The sequence below is a fragment of the Lipophrys pholis genome (assembly GCF_963383615.2).
Source record: "Lipophrys pholis genome assembly, chromosome: 15".
In the NCBI taxonomy this organism is placed as follows: domain Eukaryota; kingdom Metazoa; phylum Chordata; class Actinopteri; order Blenniiformes; family Blenniidae; genus Lipophrys; species Lipophrys pholis.
In genome coordinates, this window is record NC_137642.1 from 11,702,685 (window position 1) to 11,717,576 (window position 14,892).

Here is a 14,892-nt window from a genome sequence, read left to right on the forward strand (position 1 = left end):
ACCCCCATGAGCTGTGTAGAAGAAGGATGAATGAATGGGTCGTAATCTTTAGACTCCAAATTGAATATGTTCATTGTTTGGTCAAACAGTTCTTACTTAACCAGCTATTTTCCCTTTAAGTAGTTCTTTGGGTTTAAGATCTAATTTGAAGGGATGGATGGAGTTTGTAGTCCACGGAGAAATGTGGAGCCTGTTCTTTGGCAGGGTTGTAGTTTTAACCAAGAAAAACTAAAATGATAGTAATTAAAACGATGAAAGATAAAAGGAAATAGGCGATAAATGTGAATACAAGCAACATTCTGCTTGAGTGGATTTCTGCATTCCTGTCCGCCTGTTTGTTTTGCTGTGTTTAGCACGGAAACAAACAAGAAGAAGTCAAACACACACAGGTGTTTGTGAAAGCCAGCACAATCAAAAACACTGGCCGAGGTACAACTTTTAACACCATAAAGACCGTCCTTGCTTGTGTTGTGTTTCATTCTGCTGGAACTTAATAATTACTGCATGTTTCTAGATTCTGAGTTCATTTCTTTTTTAAATTCCACCCTCGAAATGAGACGGATGAAGCTGAAAATTCGAGAACGATTGGTGTCCCAACTAATGTCCCTGTTTTGGAAATTAATTAGCCTATGATTGAGGCAATTGTTTGAAACAACCTTATCTACACCCCACTCTTTGTTTTAGTGGTTTAATTCATGTTATCATCCTTGTAGGCTGACATATTGACATTTATGTCCTGAATATACTGTGATGCTCACTTTACAATATTATACCTAATTTGTGGGTTAAAAAAAACAAAAGCAAAGGAAGCTTTCATAGCTCTACCTGATTTCAGTCTTCAGCCTCTTTGAGAAAAACTATTTAATGAACATGAACATCTGTAGGAATGGAAATAACATTTTTGGCAGGACAATCTACACAGACGACTGTTGAAGTGATTATCTCGATACACTGGCACCTGCCAGAGGAACAAGCGGAAACTCAGCTGATGTGTTGGAAACAAGAAACTTAAGGATATGGATCCAATTAGTTGGAACATTTCTTAAAAACAGGGTTATTCGTGTGATCTGAGGAGCGACTGTACCTCAAAAAGTAAGGCTATAAATGGCGGGTCCACGGTTGACTGCCAACATCACTAACTTAAGAACTGAGCCACAGGACAATTTAAAAGAAGGTGGACTGCTCCGATGAATCACCTTTTCTTTTCACTTGTGCTTCAGCGTTGTTTACCTGAGGAGGGGGTCAGTGGGATGTGGAGAGAGGTGAGCCAGCAGTGGGGTCATGGTGCTCCTCTGGACCAATCACCTCTATGCCTGCAGGCACCTGGTCGCCCTCTGGCACCGGGGCCTTCCCTGCAGGACGATGAGATCAAGGTGCTGACTTCACCATCAAAATCTGTGAAAGGGTTTGGAAAATGATATCCACTCAAAGGTACAAAAAATAAAATAAAGACTGTTTTTTGTGTTGTGATCAGTGTAAAGTGAGCACGACTCTTTCAGCATACTCACTGATGTACTCGGCTAATTTTGGGATTAAAGTTTCGAATCAGAATCGATTTTGACAGTAAAGTCTGCTCAGAATCACGATGTACACCCTTTTATTATTGAGAACCAGAATACACCAGGAGAAAAGTGCTGTACTTCAGGATGTATTACAGTTTTACAATCAATCTTTCATATTTACTTACTATACTTTCCTTTAACCAGTTATCAGGCCAATTACATTATTTTGGGAACTTGGACATCTTGTGTTTTTTTTTTTTTTGTTCTAAACTCACAATGGCAAATGGAAATTTTAAACAATAGAAAATATTTCAATTGTTGGAATAGGTGTTATGCATGTAGCATTTTTATTTTGTATAATAACATAACCATAGTGTTTGGCCCCTTTGGCAAAGCATATCCTGTTCCCCATAAATGGAAAACAAGCAACACTATTCATTTTTAAACACACCATCCTAAGTCTAATAAGTTCTATTTGCTGTACTTTGCGTATGACTCGCATTATATTGTTGGACAGTAGTATTCAATAATGTAAAGGTAATCTTGAAGAGGGGTCTGAAACCCACTTAGAGATTTTTTTTTTTTTTTTTACAAAAAAACGTAAAATCTGTGTGATTTACGTAGTCAGTTTGTCTACTGCATAACTGCATCATTTCATGGTGTATTTTTTAATCAAGTTTTGAAACAGAAATATCCTTCAACAGCACTTTAGAGTCACACCTTTAATAATATTCACAATTAAAATGTTAAAAAAAAAAGAAAGAAGCTTGAAGCCTTTCGGTTTTCAGTTCATATGCCATACATGGAGAAATAAGTAGTCCACGATAATTATACTTCTTGAGATTCACCTGTACATCATACTGGTTGTGAACACATATACCACTACTGCACCACCTCTTCAGGCACCATCAATGTTGCCACGGCAACCACCCCCATCCGGGGAAAGTTATTCTCCGGTGAGCTCTGCGGGGTTAATGTAGCTAGATGTTGGAGACGGAATCCCTCCGCTTCACAATTCCCCAACTGAATAAAAATGAGAAGTCGAGATTAAAAAAAGAAGAAGAAAAAAAAAAAAAAAGAGGCTGAATTCAACTTCAACACGTCCCAATGAACATGACTCAGTGCATCTATAATTGATGCATACATTTATAATGGATTAAAAGTTCTGTGTAAATGAGTGAATGCGATATGTGATATGACAGATAGCTGCTCTTGTTTCCTTTCATAACCGCAGCGCTCTTTGATCAGTGCTGTGCTCTTGCATGAGCCCTTTGTGTTTCCATGAGCGATGTGGAGACCTGCGGGGTCTTTGCACACAGATAGAGGTCGGCTCTGTTTACTGCCTGCTGCAGTATAATAAGTAAAGTCCCTCCGGGCACCTTATTTCATTGAGTTTGTGCATCTCGGGGTGTAGGGGAGAGTGATGGTGCTATTTTTCCTCTCAGACAACCTTCATTAGAAGTTGGACTCCTGTGTACATAACTTTTACATTTACTGGCCCGGGAGAATGGCTTCACTGTGACTCTTTATATAGAAGGGAAAAAAAGCTCATACATTTTTCTACTGGTCCAAATATGCAACACGGGGAGGCAAAATGATGAGCCACAGGTGCAATTATGTCTGCATGCCTGAATGGGAGTAATGGAAGTCTTTCACACACAATGAAAATAGCTCCAATGAAGAAAAATACTGTAAATAAAATAACAATTTACTATCGAGGTAGTCTATCTTTACAATAGTTTCTACTATATTTGCTATTGTGGAGAAGTAAAACAAATACATATTAGGAATGTAAAGTGTTAAACTTCACAAAAAGACCTAGAAATGTTACTTTTTAATTGGTTTAATTGGTTTATCTTCATTCTGACAGTGCAGCACAAATATAAAGAAAAATAAAAGAAAGCTACATCGGTTATCTTCACTTTACAAACCCCAATCAGCATTTTACAAATGAATGTGACACATGAAGGGTGTTTAGATTTTAATTACAGAGAGTGAATTGTTTCTTCCAGTGAGAAAGACACTTTATTTGACATGACATACTGTGAGAAGAAAGTACAGTGAACAACTTGAAGGTCAGTCAGTCACAATGATGTGCTCTGGGTTTAAATCTCTAAACCTGACATCAAATGAAAAAAACAGAAAACCATCAAAGTTCTGTGTGACACTGTTTAATGAGATCGGAGACTTTTTCATCTATTTGATCACATCGTGGCTACTCTTCCTCTCTATGGCAGGTCACCTGCTGTCTGCCGGAGTGTTTGAACCTGCTGATGACCTCTGTTTCCTTGGCAGTCGATTATAATCTCTGCGATCTGGAGCACATGGCTCCAATAGCACACAGAAGTGAGATTGTGGTTGCCCCCCCCCCCCCCCCCCCCCGCCCAAAGCTTCAACTTGCACCGGTTCCATGTAAATGCCACAAGCACTGTCCAAACTCATCCATCACTCTGACCCGGAGCTCCACACAAAACCTGCTCATTAGCTGGAAATTACAATCGTGTATGTGGGATCAAAGGCAAATGTGAAACATGGAGAGCTGTGACTTTCCAGCATCAGAAGCAAATGTTTCAGGCATATTGTCCGCCCAACCATTTTCTATCACCTCATCCTACTTAAGGTTGCAGGAGGCAGGAAGTCACAGCTTACAATGTGAAAAAAGCAGGCAACACAGTGAACAGTCGCACACAAACACACCCACACACACTCCAGTCACTCACTGGGCAATGAAGAGTCACCACTAAAACCTCAAAAACATATTTTCACTTTGTTGCTCGAGGTTTGCCCAAAGCATTTTGGAAAAATGGCAACCTGTACAGTTGCAATAATCTATATTTTTTAACTACTTGTATTGAATCTGGGCTTTGCTGCATGCAAGTAAAAAATGAATGGAGACAATTAATGAATAAGTGCGAGATCTGGGTAGGATATGGAGCTGCCTCACAGCAACAATATTGCTGGTTCAATTCTTCACTTGGGGGGGCCTTTCTGTGTGGAGCGTGCATGTTTTCCCTGTGGGTGGGGTTTGTGTGATTGTCCAGCTCTGTGTATGCAGTCTTAAATTGAAGTGGCATAGATGGTAATATTGCTCCTGTTTATGGGTTTTCACACAGATGCAATTCTACTTTTTGTACAAGATTGTCAAAAAAAAAAAAAATCTAATTAAATCAAATTTCCTATTTCACAATAGCTGGGGCAGATGTAATACCTCGTGTCGCCGCTAGATGTCAGCGCATCACCGCCCTGCCGCCTTGTCAAACGACAGGTTGCTTTACGTGGTTCCACCTTTTTCCACTTTGCGTCTTTACCGCAACTCCCTGCGCGTGCTGCCGGTCTTCATCACATAACACCCTCATAGAAAAACAACAACAACAGAAAAAGTACGACAGTGATTTCCTCCTCAGATCACACCCAGCTTGGACGCTCAAGACACCAACCGGAGGAGGAAAGAAAAGTGAGCGTCGTGGGAGGGGCGGGCCGCCGCCACCTGTGACGGCGAATGGACAAGTGGAGCTCCGACTCGCTGTTTCTGCTCCCGTCTTTTAGTGGCTGTTTTCATGTTTGACAGAGACCACAGGCGGTTAAAGTCCAGCCGGATTACCTGGAGCTGAAGGAGACGTTGTTGGTCCGTTTTTTTTTTCTCCTCCTCACCCTTCGAGGATTTTTGTTCTTTTTTTAAAACACCAATTCAGGTAAGACACTGAATATTGCTGACCGCAGCGTAGATACATGGGAAACAACAGTATTTTCAGTTACTGGGATATTTTTTCCTCTACTCTTTCAGTGCATAGTATTTCTCTAGTGGCCCTGTAGAGGTACTGTGTCAGTATTCGCCCCTTCCCTTTATTAATTACGGTTTTGTCTCTTCTCCTATAATATTACATTTTATAATGAACAGATGATCACCACATTTCAGAGAGAAATATTTACCTGTGAGTTGTTTACCTGCTCAGTCCAGGCAGGTGTGACATCACAGCTGGATCATTTCATTCTCCTTTTCTCTTTGCCAGTGTGTTTACTGCATTACTGCGTTATCCGGCTGCATTGGTGGACTTTCGGTCCTCCCACGGTTCATTAACATACAGGTGGAGGGAACCTCTGATGGAAACCTACACCCATGATCTGCTTGCTTGGATCTTTTTGAAGATGGTTATCCAAACGTGTCCATTGATGGAGACTTGATTTAATCATGAGGCCCATAGGGAAAGTCTTTTAAACCCAGTGAACCCGCTTATCTGCTTATCTATGGAGATGTTTCACTGGAAGGAAACACTTGTGAAACATGCAAAGCTGATGTCATCACAGGGGATTATTGTCATTCTCGCTACTTGTGTCATTCAGACTTTCAAAGGGTGTCTTTGTTTTGTTTTTTTTAATCTCTCATTATTCAAATAGCGGTTTTGGTCATTCATGATCATTGCTTTCATAATGACTTCATCAGGGATTTTATTTCCCCCCCCAAAGATGAAACCATGATAAACCTTCCTGAAAATGTTGGAATAACATCTCATCACATCTGTTAGTCTTCTCACTACGTGCACACTGCAAACCTCGCAGGAACAGGATTGTTCTACATTATTTATCCACCGAAGATCATTGTTGTGCTTCTTTTTATTATAATTTTACAGCTATTGTTCTTATTTAATTGGTCCACATCCTACTTGTCCCTCCATCCTACAAAAACACTATTGTTACAGTTCCCCTGTCAATAAATAGGGTTTGTTCATTGATTATTTCTATATTATCTATAACAGTAGTTGTCATTCTTGCTGAGATCCACAGGTCAGAATACAAGTCACTTGAAAACAGGTCATCCATTCATACTGCAGGCCATCAATCACAACAGGTTTTCCATGTTCATCCACTTTAGCTGATCCCATCTCCCTTTGGGCGAAGGCAAGGAACGGGTTGCCTGTCACCCGCTCACATTCACGCCCATGGGAAATTTTGCATCACCAATTAGCCTCAAATGCATCATAAGAATGCAAAAACAACTAGAAATATTTCAACAGAACTTGTCAGATATGCACAGATTTGACTTTTAAAAGCAGAGATGTTTGGGGGACAGCTCAGATTTAGATGATTCTCTAAAATGACAGAATTGGGCGGAAAAATAACAATAAAGCAAAAGACTTATTAGGTTCATTGGAGAATGGCTGTTTATTGATTTGGGCGCTGCGGTTGACTTGCAGATGATTGAGATCTACGTTTGCGTTCTTCATGAGCTTAAACTGTGAAAGCTGCAAAACGTTTAAACACACTGATCATCTCAGCTTAGCGTGATTTCTGGTATCATCTGTGAAACTAAAGTGCGATTTTTGTTTATTTTTCTTTCCCATAAAGAGCCTGGTGTTTCATTCACAAAGTGACTGTACAAAGTATGAAGCCATGGTCCTGTTAACAAACCGTACAGTGGAGTCGGCTTCCTTTTGTGTGTCTATCAGACAAGAGTGTTTTAAGGCAGTTCGCTCGTCAGCTGAAGCCAGGCTCAATAGCTTTGGCTGGACTCTTTTCCACCATTTGTTCCACACATAGACATGCATTCAAGTTTAAAACAGAGTTTTAAGTCCTTTGGGACAAGTGTTGTCTGTCCATGGAGCCATCACCGTCGCGCTCCAGTGTCCTCTATTCAGGCAGGTTGATAGACACTCTATAATTGCCTGATAAAAAAAAAAAAAAATCTTATTTCCCTGAATGAATATCACGGGATAGCGAGCCGGCAGAGACATCAGGAGGAAGACAGATTAGAGAGGTTAGCTCGTGAGTGGAAGAGTCGCTGTGATTTCCTCTGGGCCCGCCTCGTTTTATCTTCAACGTCTCTCTTTTTAGATTTTCTCAAAGTTTTGACTGGTGTGCTCAGTGGCTAATTAACTATTGAAAGCTTTTTTTGGGGGGGGGGGTGCGAGCCACTCAGAGGAAGATGGGAATAATTGATTTTAGATGACAGAGAATTCAGAATGTTACAATTACTGCCTCTTTCTTCGGCACCGTCGGACCTTCTGACACCGTTTTACCCCCCTCGCGCTCTGCCCACTTTCTGTTTTCATTCTCTGTCCCCTTACTATGCGAGCACAGCCATAGTCTCCCAAAGATTAAAAGACCACATGAGGACCACTGTGGCTGGCTGGCTGGCTGGCTGGCCGACTGAAAGGATTAAGACCATGACAGCCCATTTGAGTGATTTGGTGTGCATGAGTCAGATAATTGACTTATAAAGAGCCCCGAGGAGCACCTCCTCCGCCACCTCTTTAAGAGGAGCTTAGACAAGACTGGGACGGCGGCTGACACACCTGTACAGTGTTTGACAGGCACCGTGAGAGGCAGCACATCCTCTCTGAGGAGAGGAGAAAATGTGCACTTGAAATAATTGGTGTCTCCAAAGTAAGTTCGCCTGTCCAGGAGCAAGAAAGAGCTGTTAAACCTGGTAAAAAAAAAAAAAAAGCCAGTGCAATTGTGGTACTTCTCAAATTATTATACTTTTGTTACTCATAAAAGCTGCCATTTCTGAGTGTGGATTTAAGGTTATCCCGAGGTTTAGAAATCCAGAGTTTTTATATCTTTTCCCCAGAAGGTTTTTCTTTTTTCTTACATGTCATTTATGTACTTTACAGTCCCAAATCATTACTTATTTCCTCAGTGCAGCTCAGCAGAACCATCTTTTGGTCACTTATCTGAAATTAAACACAGATGATTTAGTTGACTTCACCTGCATCTAAAACTCCACGATTCTATAGTCTGATGCATTCTGGGAAAGATTGGCTACAAAAGGAACCCAATAGGAACATTTGCCATGATATGCTGTATGTAAATCAACCAGATAATTGTGGATAACTGAATGACACAAATGAGCCGGGTGCGATTCGGCTGAATTATTTAATGCTTGGAGAGACGAAATTAATCCTGCAGAACAGCAAAACACATCAAATCAATGCATTTGAAAACAAAAGTGGTGCCGTCACTTTTTGAGCATTAGAGAGTGAAACTGTAAAATCACGCAGGTTGACTCATCATCTGTGTGATTTTCCACTTTCTTCCTGGTGACTTTAAACAGCTTCTACTTTTGGCAGCTGGCCCATTCAAAGTGGATTTGATTTTAAAACAGGTTTTGCTGGGTTTTTTATTATTTTTAATAAAGGAAACTGAAGTAATAAAATCAGCTGTCTCACCTTTACTTAACCTAAATGCCCTGTAGATTTCCCATCCTGCGGCGGAGTTAATCTAAGGAGGAAGTCTGCTGACGCCAGCAGGAAGATGGATCGTTAATCTAAAAATTAATTTAACTTGTTTTGGAAGCTGTTCAGCTGCGACGCCAACTTACTCTGACATGTTAATGAGCTGAATGACTGCATTTAAATCACGAGCCTGTCATTCCCCACATCATTGCTAAAATCATAGTTCATGACACAATGGGTGACTTATTTGTGTCCATATATGTCAACGATTTGCCCCGATATTGTTGCCTTGGCTGTTGGAAAACAAAGCCAGCGCTGAAATAGTGACTGTGAGTCTCGAATGGTGAAATGTAGGAAAGCTCTAAAGCCTCTTAAAGTAACACGCTGTGCATATGAAACAATCCTATATAGTTTGAGCTTGTAAGTCAAGAAAAGAAAAAAACAGTATCTTATAGTATATTTTGTATTATTTTCCATAATAAGCCTTTTAGTTTATAACTTCTGAGTGGGGCTCCACCACAAATGCGTCATTATCTTAATATCAGCATGTGCGATATGCATATAGTGAAAGACTGAACTGCCTTTAGTTAGATTTCCATGCACTATAACGTTTTCGCTCTGCAAATTCCAAACACTTTTAAATGCGAAAGAAAAACAATTCTGGGAAAATTGTGCAAATAACAAAGAAGTAGTCCGAAGACAAGAAGCAAGATAAAATGACAAAGTGGACAAACTGCTCCACTTCTGAAATGTCTCTCGTGGGAATTTTACACATTTCGAGACGTATAAATTAACATAATCTATTTTACTGCTCGTATTTATGGCATATCATATTGTTATAGCAATAATGGCACATAACATGACACTGTCATCTTTCAGACTTTCTATATTTGGTCTCACGTCATTGTACAACATGTGAAGTCCTTCTCAGATTCAACATGGTGGCATTTCTTTTGTCCTGCACACCTGCTTTCATTCTTTTTTATTTTTTTATTTTCTGTAATGTTATGTAATGTTTAAGCATCATCCTGGTGTCCGCCCTGAGGGGCCGGGACTGTGGCTGTCTGTGAGAACACAGACACGTAATATCCTCTTGCTGGTATTGTCTTTACAGTCTTGGACCTTTTTTTTTGTTGGTATTTTTGCACATGCATCTTTTGTATTTTTTTTTTAAAAAAATTTATTTTTTAAAGCGTGATGCACCATGTTGCTCATAGTAGCAGGGATGTGCAGGGTCACTGGACATTTGGCTCTTTGAGGGGCCGCAGGCACTTTCTGTTTAATGGAAAGTGGTAAAGAGTGTGACCGTTTACATTTGTGCGTGGGAATGCACTACGTGTTTATATTTGTGTGCGTGTGCATGGCGTGTATGTGTGTGTGTGTACGCGCTTTTATAAAAGAGATGTCACCGTTCCCATAAATGAAAGAGGATAAGGTCGGCGACGCTCCACAGAGTGTCTGTCAGTGTATTCTAAGAGTTTGTGTGTCCTTTGCACCACTACACACACACACACACACACACACACACACACACACACACACACACACACACACACACACACACACACACACACACACACACACACACACACACACACACACACACACACACACACACACACACACACACGCACGCCTCCTCCCGCTCTGCTTTTCTTCTTCTCCCCATCACTCCTTTCACTATTTGATAAGAGGCTCTCATTCTGCTGGAGCAACATTGGCATTCATATCACAACACACTGACATCTTAGAGATTATCATATTTCACAATCGTTGCACGCTGGTGGATTTGGCTTTTTAGCTCGTCTCAGGTACGTCTGCGATTTCACCCGGTCTCGCACCTTCCCGATCGGGATCGCTTCACATCGCAGCTTAATCCTCCAGAATTTGCTGGTGATATCGGCACGTAGCTCTGTTTGACAGTCACCGTTTGCTTAATGATATTTGCAGCCTTGTGTTTGGACTTGGCAGCTGCTGCTCACACGCCGCAGACTGCAAGACTTTGCAACATGTGAAGCCAGCCCGGTCTCGCGGAGCTCCGTCGATCTACACAAACTCCCAACATTTTATTGAGTGCGTGCACTTAGTTTTTCTTTTTTTGTCTCTTTCACATCTCTGTCATCACCCTTGTAAGATCCTTCACGTCAGCTTATTTATTGTACACCAGCTCTGCTTCTTTTAACTTTCTCTGATCACATACTAACTCTGCTGGTTTATGTGTGTGTCTGTGTTTTTTTTTTTTCTCTCCCAGGTTTCTTCAGCGCAGTGAAAGAGCTCCCTGCTCCCCCTGCCAGTGTGTCAGCGTGTGGGTGTCTGTCTTTGTGCAGAGGTGTATGTGAGTCACAGGGTGAATATGTTTGCCTGAACTCCTCTGTGCACACATATATACATATACACCTAGGATGGAGAGCGTTCGTCCTGCGAGACGCTCGGCGGAGATGCATGGAGCCCGATCCTCTGCGGCGCAGCTCCTGCTGCTGAGCTGTTTGTGCGCGGCGGCGGCGGGGTACCCGTTCAAAACGCCCCAGGACCTGGATGTGACTCCACGTGTCACCGTGTTGAGCAGTGGTAAGCACAGCACTGAGCACGTTGCATCGTCGTACACTGCAAAAATATATATTTCTTTTCCTAAACTGTCTAACCACACTTCCAAGAAAGATTACACTGAGAAACGAGGAGTTCTGCATCTCGACATCAAATCATAATTTATGTCGTGAGGGAGCTGAAGAATGAGTGGAAGTTAGTGTCCATCATGGACACCAACCAGCAGACGTGCCTTCAGACTGTGGGAGAAAGCTGGTGTTTCCATAGTAAACCCATCACGGACCGAGAGAACATGCAAACTCCAGACCACATTTCCACTGTGCTGCATGAGGTCAACTTCTCTCCTATTTTGGGTTTTTACAGGCAAAAAATGCTCATTGTAGCCTCACTTGCTCGGTTAATGCATCTTATATTCTGTACCACTGCACTGTGCTGGAGGCGGTCCGAAGCGACGATGGGGTACATCCCGGACAGGTCACAGCACACACACGCTCAGATTTACACCTATTGGCAAATATTAAAGTGAGCAATTAACTTTAAACACGTTTTTGGGTTGTTGGAGGAAACTGGAGTATGTATGCGTGCATGGCAGAACATGCTTACTCCATGTAGACCCGGACTCCAACAGGGGATATTCTCGCTTTAATACCAGATTACTAACCACTGCACCATTGTGCGGAAAGAAACTAGGCAAACAATTTCTGTAAAATCTGGAGTTTTGGCAGTGTGGTGTGTCATATTCCTGTCAGTGCTTTGCTTCTGCCCACAAGCACTGAAATGTTTCATCGTTAAAAACCTAAAGATTATTATGAACTGGATATTGACGTTTGACTTCAGAACTAAAGAACAATGATTCTGCAGCAGAAGCTGGTTTTCCCTTTTTTTTCTACGTCTCCTTCACATCCCTTTCATTATCTCCGGCAGCACTTCTTTTTCTGTTCCTCTGTGTGGTTTTGGCGTCTGTTCACCATCACAATGATATTCTTCCTGATTTGAAAAGCGATTATTGTTTACTTACTATGTGAGTGATGGCATGTAGCCTGAGGTGCTGCAGAGACGGGTGACGTGCCTCCACACGGATCTCTGCGGAGCGCACACAGAGTCTGACGCCACTGTAGGTAGTGGAGAAGCACCGTAACCATGACAACTGTTGTAGTATGGCGCAAGATGATCTTAAACTGTAATTTCCTTTCATGCGGCTCCGTTATCTGATCCTGCACTTTTATTTGTCGAAGCAGAGACGCGTGAAAGACCCTTTCTCATGTTTCCACGTTCACTCGCAACCAAATTTACTTCCTCCACTTGATCCCTCCGTATTTAAAGAATGATCGGCTTCCACTCAATGCCAACCTTTTCTCTTCTGCTCTTGATAGAAACCTCCTCCCTTTATCTCTGTTCCTCTGACTCGTCAGTTCAGCACTCAGGTCCTCCTACATATCTCGCCTCTCGTTTTATTAAATACGTTTTATTGAGAGTGTCTCCACATTTTGAAACATGGCTCCTCCACCTGATGATTTTTAGATTTTCTGTCAAAACAATTACACTATTTATTGAACATCTAACTCATGAAAGCCTCACAAATTTGCACATTTGTTCCCTCGTTGGCAGATAATTGTATATGATCATTACAGCAAAGACGCATTTTTGTATGTGACTTACATTTTTCTCCATAGCGTCTAAAAAGAAAATAATACCACTGATACTTGTTTTTGCTTGTAATATTTGAACTGAAAGGTTCATTTTAATCAATATTTTTGATATTTCTGCCCTCTTTTAATATAGATACAAAAACATCTGATCTTATTAAATATGTTGAAATACTTTGAGGCTGACCAATTAAACAAAAAAGCCTTTTAATTTATTTTAATTTACCTTTCATGAATATAAGCACGCTTCACAGTTTGAACTGAGTAACAATAATATTCAAATGTTTTGACATGCGCCAGATACTCAGTTGCATCCATTTACATCAGCACTTAGGCTTTTTCACTTCTTTCTTTACTTCTATATTTCTTCATTCATTTGTACTTTTGATATTTAAATTACCCTTTTTTTTTGTCGCTTTATCTTGTCTGAAACGTTTTGCTTCTTTGTATCCTTTTCCTGATGCAAAAACTGAGATATGCAAAGTTACCTCTAATCCCTGTAATCCCCGAGTTTCTCAGCGATCTGCATGCACGGCCTTCAAACCTGCAGAGTTCACACATTGCACACGGATGCAATCACACTCGCATCTTGGCTCAAATTGAGAAATAACTATTATGAATCATCTTTATGAAGAAGATAAACTGCTAATTCTTTGAGCAATTTTTTTTAAAACGTGCACCTTGATTTCGGCCCGACAAGCTATTTTGAAAGTTGTCTCACTTTGACTGTCAGCTGATTTAACTTATTTTTAAGAATTCTGTGTCGACAGCTCGCAGTGTCGGAACACTTTGAACCGTAAACAGGCCTGCCGCTCGCGTGCAGGTTTGCATGTGAGGCTGTCACGTCACAGCCTAGAGGTTTAGTTTATGTGTGTGTGTGTGCGTGTGTGTATGTGTCCCTGAACACGGTGTACTGTGCAGATCAGCTGAGGTCCCTCTAAATGTTTGCTGAGTAAATAATATCATCTGGGCTCCTCACGCCGTCCCCCCGTAGACCAATTCAAACGTGTCGTTTCTCTCATGATCTTGCAAGCCGGGGCTAAAATTTGCCTTGGGATGTTATTTCACCGTCTTACAGCCCAGATGAATCTCCCTGCACTGTGGTCTCGCAGTCATTGCTTTGTGTTACCTGGCTCCAGCTGTCAGGTCCTCACACACACACACACACACACACACACACAGTATTGTGTATCGTAATGCTTGAATTACACTGAAGAAACATAGGCGGTGTCCCTGCTGTAGTGCATTGTCCTCACCCACAATGAGACACTTGTATCGCGTCTTCAAAGTTGTTGATGTCAAAACCCCATGCAGGTAATACTCCCTTTCCTCCTGCAGAGAATAGGGTTTTGAAAACAGACAGCTGATCAGCCAGGAGCAGCTCAGGATGAGAACTGACTGATGCTGTGACTGCTGAAGTGAGCAGGCTGGGTTGTGTTTCGCCGCAGCTGATAGGAATCTTAATGACAGCATACTTGATAACCATGCAGTCTGCAGAGGGAAGTGGATTGGCTGGGAGTGCAGGAAGTCTGAAATTTCACTGATAGGCATGAAAAATGTCTCGCGTTTGCATTTGTACGGCTCCCCGTCAAAATTATACCGCGTCTGGTAGTAAAAACTACTTGGCATTAGTCACCCGAGTGTGATTATACGTTAAATTACAACACGGCCGTGGTTCACTGTCGTCTCTCGATTGAGCTGTGGATGCCGCACTCGTCCGCTGTGTCAATAGTGGTGTCATGTTTACCCAAGTTAAGTGGACACCAGATAGATTGTATGTTCAGAAGTTATGTAATACCCCAGCATCTCATGACCGCTACCAGTGGCTTCACAACACGCTGGGTGAGTGTGTTTCTCTGCAGGCGCTGTGTGACTGAACCCCATTAGAGTCTTGGCCTGTCAGAGCAAATAACCCGATATAGCCTGGAGAGGCGGAGGTGGGGCACAGATACAACAAAAACCTCAAACCACACAAATCCCCAGAAACAAAGTGGAGGTCATGAAGTCTGATAATGTGGGTTTAATAAT

General features: G+C 41.7%; 1 protein-coding gene across 1 annotated transcript in view; it reads left to right on the top strand.

Annotated features, from left to right (window-relative positions):
- Positions 1–4,981: 4,981 nt before the first annotated feature.
- The window catches only part of LOC308120488 (semaphorin-4G-like), a 28,008-nt gene continuing 18,097 nt past the window's right edge, over positions 4,982–14,892 (top strand). The window contains exons 1-2 of the mRNA XM_080481110.1: positions 4,982–5,194; positions 10,926–11,242. Of these exons, the coding sequence (XP_080337236.1) occupies positions 11,077–11,242 (166 nt within the window). The 5' untranslated portion in view covers positions 4,982–5,194; positions 10,926–11,076. The remainder of the gene's footprint in view (positions 5,195–10,925; positions 11,243–14,892) is intronic.